Raw genomic sequence first — 5,590 nt, forward strand, 5'->3', positions numbered from 1 at the left:
AAAGAAAGAAAGAAAGAAAGAAAGAAAGAAAGAAAGAAAGAAAGAAAGAAAGAAAGAAAGAAAGAAAGAAAGAAAGAAAGAAAGAAAGAAAGAAAACATCCTTGCAACGAGGTTGTTGCCTTCCCGGCACGGAGGGAGTGGTAACAACGGCGGAACGAGGAGTCCCCGGCTTCCCTTCTCCCTCGTGTCGGGACCGCAGGATCGCATCGTACTGGGGCTGTTCTCTCTCTCACTTTTTTTTTCTTTTTTTTTCCCCCCTTAAAGCTAAAGAGGGGGTTGGAGCGAAATATGTGGTTTCAAATCGCCAGTTTCAGATGTGCTTTTTTTTTTTTTTTTTCCCTTCCTCGGGCCCGCGGGGTTGTTGCTATCGCTGTTTTTGCAGCGTTTGGACAGAAGCAGCAAATGCCTCTCCCCGCGAGGAGAGCCGCGCTGCAGAAAACGGGCTGCAGGGCAGCGTCGATATTCATAACGCTCACTCAGATGAAGGCTGGTTACGTAATAAGTATTATTATTATTATCATTATTGCGACTCTCCGCTGCTTATTTTTTGAAACGAAGATAAGGGGAGGGAGCGGGAAGGGATCAAGCTGGAAGCGGAGCGGGCGTCGCTGGAGGGGGAAGAACCGGCGATGTCCCGGCCGGGGCGCGCTGGGGGCGGCAGGGCCGCGCCGCCTCCTCCGCGGCTCCCTCCGCGTTTCCCTTCCGCCGCGTTAAACTCGTTCCCGGGGCTGTTACCGTTACTCGTTCCCGGGGCTGGGCGTGCGAGGAGCCTCCGCTGCCGCGCGCCTCTTCCCGCGGGCGGCCCGGGCTCCGCGGCGAGGCCGGGACTAACGAAGGCTGCGCTTACGTTTCCCTTCCCACGGCAGATCAGGTACCGGGCTGCTGGCCAATTCATCAGCGCTCCCATCTTAACTTTACATCACTGCAAATTACACCCAAACCGCATTCAAGAAGAATTTCCCCCTTCCTAAATTCTCTTTCAAGCCATAYTGAAACTCGCAAACCAAAGGCACATTTGCAGTTTCAGGGCTCTTTGCAGACGCTCACTCGACAATAATCTGGAAATTAAAACATATATCCCCATAATGGTGTCGGGCTGCGCGCACGTCGCCTGCAGAGAGCCGACGCTGACAGGTATTTTTCCGGAGCGTTTCCCTGCCTCTCCTTGTGTGGTATCTCGCCAGGACTCAATTCCGCCTCTCGGAGCGCCTGCCTCCCCGTGGGTTTTTATTACATCGCGTGATTAGATTTAAAAGTTTCGTTCGCCTCGCTATCAAGTAACTGGGGAAAACCGCACCTTCCCGGGACGAGCTCCGAATCCTGCCAAAAAATGAGTGAACTAATGGGGGGCTCTTTGCATGCCCCCCGCTCTCTCCACGGCCGTTTCCTACCGCGTTTCGAACCCCCCTCTCCCGCCCGCGCAAACTCCGGCCTGCGGCTGCACAGCGGCCCTGGCCCCGCGGCCGGGGCCACCCCAGAGACCCTCCCCGTGTCGTCGTCCCCGTTTCTGACCCTTTCGCTACTCGAAATACTTCGGTCTACGAGAAATCGTGTTGTCCCGATCACCCCACCCCGCCTTAAAAAAAAAAAATCGTGTTGCAAAAATTGCGCTGAATGTTTCGGTCTCTCGGAGTTAAGGAAAGAGGAAAGCGGTCGCTTTGGGGGATATTTCTGAGCGATACATCTGGAAGCGGCAGATGCCCCAACATGAAACACAGACCCGCTGGCCACGGCTAGTGGGGACAGGATCGTCACCTCCAGCCCGCAGCCGCGTTCCCCGGGCACCTCGTTTGCTCCTACGGGAACACGAGGAGAGGAGGAGCAGGGCAACAACAGGAGGAAGATGAGGGCAGCGAGGCTCCCTCCACCCGCAGACTCCATCCTTCCTCCACCGCCAAAAAATAAAAATAAAAATAAAAATAAAAATAAAAATAAAAATAAAAATAAAAATAAAAATAAAAATAAAAATAAAAAATAAAAATAAGTCCTCCCAGCGACCCCCGCCGAGTTTTTTCCTACCTAATAAATAAATGAACAAATACGTAATTAAAGCAATCGAATCGAGTCCGAACGGAGCCATTTGAATTGCTCGACGCCTGTTGCTTGAGCAGCTCGGGCTGGCAGAGCTACCTGTGCCCCGGGGCGGGGGCGGGGGACGGGACCGGTGCCCCCGCACCGCCCTCCGGCCCCTTCACTGCCAAATCCCCGCGCCTCTGCTCCGCGCCAAAAAGAATAAAAAAAAAAACCCCAACCGGCACAAAATACCCCCCAGAGACAAAACGGAGAGAAAAGTGGTGCGGCGAGTGCTTGGCAAACGGGAGCGCCGAAGCCTTCGGCACCCTCCTCCTCCTCGGCGCGCTCGGCACTCCGCTCGTTCCCGCAGCCGCCGCGGAGCTTCCGCCGCCTCCGCGAGCGCCCGGGCCCCGCGGCCGCTCCGCGCTCCGCCCGCCTGCTCCGCGTTACTGTTTTCACAGGGGGCTCAAGCAAATCGCATACAAGGTCACCAAATAATTAACAGTTGTGAATTCCCTCCTTGGCCATTAAAATGCTTCCCCGCTTATATTTCATTTTCCTTCTGCCAACGACAACATTGGGCGGACAAAGGCGCTGCGCGGATTGCACCGCGTTGCAGCTTTCGGTCCACCCTGAAAGCCGCTGTTCCGCACAGGCACGTTGAACTTCGGGGTGGGGATTTACGCTCATTTTCTGCTGCCACATGAACGGCCGGGCCATTTCCCGCCTCTGCACGTGGGGTCCCCCCGAACTSCTCCTGCTCCCTCGCCCCCTTGGCGCTCTGAAGGCAACCGCGAAGTCACGACGGACCCTGCCCACCGCAGCACGAAACTGCGGAGAGAAAACGGGGTGGAAAAGGGCGATTTAGGGCTGCGGAGCTTAACTTYTCGTGCGCGGGAAGGCGGAAATTTGCAGGCGCAAAGGGGAAGGCTCGACCCCCGAGGGCTCCGCTCGCCCCCTCGGGCCGCGTTTTGTTTTCGCCCTGCGCTCCCCGCCGCTTTAGGGCTCCCTTCCCTCTGCCCGCCGCTCTCYTCGCTCCTAATTGCGCCGCCGAGCCTCGGGGCCGGGGGTGCCGAGGCCAGCGCGAGCACCATCTGTGTTTTAATGAGTCACTTCATGTGCCAACAGCAATTTTCCTACATTCAGCGCGCTCCTGTCTGATCTTGCGACCGTAACAAGGGGGAGCGAGTGGGGGGCGGCAGTCGCAAACCCTCTTCCCCCTTTCTGCGCTGTTTCGCTAACGCTTTGGGGGCAGTGGCGGGGGAATAATGCGGCGGGGTGGCTTTCCTCGCTCCCAGGCCAGCCTGAAAGCGATCTCATGAGCTTTAAGGCGAAGGGAAGAAGCGCCGTGCGGAGGGGAGCAGCTGCGGGAGGCTGCGCCGAGCGGCTCCCGCCGTCCCGCCCGGGGCCGGAGGGTCCCGCAGCYCCTTCCCGCGGGCGGCTCCACGTGGGAGCAGCCACGAGAGCCCCAAGTGTCACCCAGAGCCACTTCAACGCGCCCCCCTCCGCTGCTCTGCCCCYCGAAACGCTGCAACGAAGGAGGGAGTAAGTCTGGCCACGAGTCCCGCTTAGGCGAGAGCAGCCCCTCGAAGTGGGTCACTTTGGGCGCTAAACTGTGCGCGGATGAAGCGCCAGAAACTTCCCCCGCCCCGAGCCCGCTCTCCCCGAGGGAAGGCTGTTCATCAGCAGCACAACCGCAGCTCGCCAATTAAGCGGGCTAGGAGCCCACGGGGAGGTGGGCAGCGAAACGGCTCCCACTTCAGAGGAACGGAAGCTCTCTTGAAGTTTTTGGGGATGTGCCATTGGCTGGGCCACTTCATTATGGGAGACCAGACAATATCTGATATGTTATGACATGAACACTCAATTAGATCACTGAGTTGAAATACTCCAATCAGTGGCTTGATGCTAAGCAACCCCCAGAAGGTCCAGCAGAAGGTCACAGCCCGTGACACATCAAATCAAAATCAGTGGGGAAAAGTGAGGCTTTTCCTTAATCAAACCAGCACTTCTGCTCGCAAATCACTTCCCCCGGAGTAGAATCTCCCATGCAGCAAGATGAGCTAAATTTGTTAAATTAACTGTCTTTCTTCTGGTTATCAAGAATAAGATGATCGTGAATACAGCTTTTTTTTTTTTTCTTTCCCCGCGGCTCGCAGAGTTTACTCCCCGTTTCCTTTCCTAGGAAAGCGGCTGAGATCATTTTTAGGGCTAAACTTTCCAAACCGGATTTCTAGAAAGCGAGTTCTCCCGCTCCCCAGTCCCCGCAGCGCACACGCGTGTTCTGAACGCTACGAAGAAAGMGAAGCTCACAAGGCGAGAGCAGAAGCAAATCTCCGTGTGCCCCCTCCCTGGGGGACGGGGGCGAAAGGGGCGCAACTTTGCGCGCTTCCCCGCGGCCCCCGCGGGCCGGGGCTGCCCGCCCGGTGAGGGAGGCGCTTTCCTGGCCGCGTTTTTGTGTTCGGGGGGGAGCGGAGGGGCCTTCTCAGCGCAGAAAGCGGCGCGGAGCAGGGAACGGGGCGGCAGCCACGGAGAGGGGCTGAGAACGGGGAAGCGAGAATGAGGGAACGGGGGGATGCAACCCCCGCTAGGAACCGGGGAATTAGTCAGTCCAGCGTGGGGCGYGAGCCAGGATATCGTAAAAWAATAATAATAATAATTAAAAGTTGGGGTCTGGCAGAGGCATGGGAAGGGAGTTGGTTTAGTTCTTTCCCTGGATGCCCATAGACGCCGCCCCGCTGCCCCGCTACAGCGCGAGGAAGGAAGAGCGGGGCGAGGGCATCGGCGGCGCCGGGGACACCGAGGGGACCCCGCGGCTCTGCCCGCCGGGGGCGCGGAGGTGCCGCGGGGCGCGGACGGGCGGCGGGCACCTTCCCCGGCGCGTTAAGGGGCGCGCAGGGAGCGCCGTGGCCGCGGCCGGCCCGCGCTCCGACCGCCCCGTCGGGCCCGGCGGCTCCGCGCTTTTCCAGTGGCCCCTCGGCGAGCTCGGCCGGCGCCCGCGCGAGCCAACGGGCTTCCCCGGGCGCTCTGAGCGCCACATTTGCGCTACCACAGGGGAGAGCCTTTCTCGATCAGACGGGAATGAAGAAAAATAAAGGTTTTTTTCTTTTCCTTTTTTTTTTCTTTTTTTCTTTTTTTTCCCTCGGGGACATTTACACGCCAGCCGCGCCTGTTGCTCTGCGGGCAGCTCAGYCCCGCACAAGCGTTTCGCGCACGCAGCGTTTGCGGCCGTTTTCACTCTCAACCCCAACCCTCTCACCCCTCATCCAAAGAGCCACCGCTCCGCGGCACCCCGGGGCGCGGCGCGAGCGGAACACCGCCCAAAGCGGAGCCCCCGCAGGGGCCGCACGTCGCGCGTGGCGGGCGGCCGCACTCACCCCGTCCGCGGTCTACGAAGCTCGTGACGGTGTCGGCGGCCTCGGGGGCCTGCGGGAAGCTCGCGTTGGCGCCCGGCTCGGCGGGCACGGCGTGGCTGCGGAACAGGGCCAGCATGTACTCGTGCGGCTCCGCCCGCGGCGGCGCCCGGCCCCCGCCGTGTCCCCCCTGGCGCGGGCGGCTCTCCCGGGGGGCCCGCGGC

The 5,590-nt window shown here is 59.5% G+C and overlaps 1 protein-coding gene across 1 annotated transcript in view; it reads right to left on the reverse strand.

Moving 5' to 3' along the window:
- The window catches only part of GDF6 (growth differentiation factor 6), a 9,919-nt gene that overhangs the window by 3,150 nt on the left and 1,179 nt on the right, over positions 1-5,590 (reverse strand). The window contains exon 2 of the mRNA XM_026050007.1: positions 5,391-5,571. Coding sequence (XP_025905792.1) covers positions 5,391-5,571 — 181 coding nt within the window. The remainder of the gene's footprint in view (positions 1-5,390; positions 5,572-5,590) is intronic.

This window comes from Nothoprocta perdicaria, unplaced genomic scaffold (genome assembly GCF_003342845.1).
Source record: "Nothoprocta perdicaria isolate Ctin4 unplaced genomic scaffold, notPer1 scaffold_64, whole genome shotgun sequence".
NCBI lineage: Eukaryota > Metazoa > Chordata > Aves > Tinamiformes > Tinamidae > Nothoprocta > Nothoprocta perdicaria.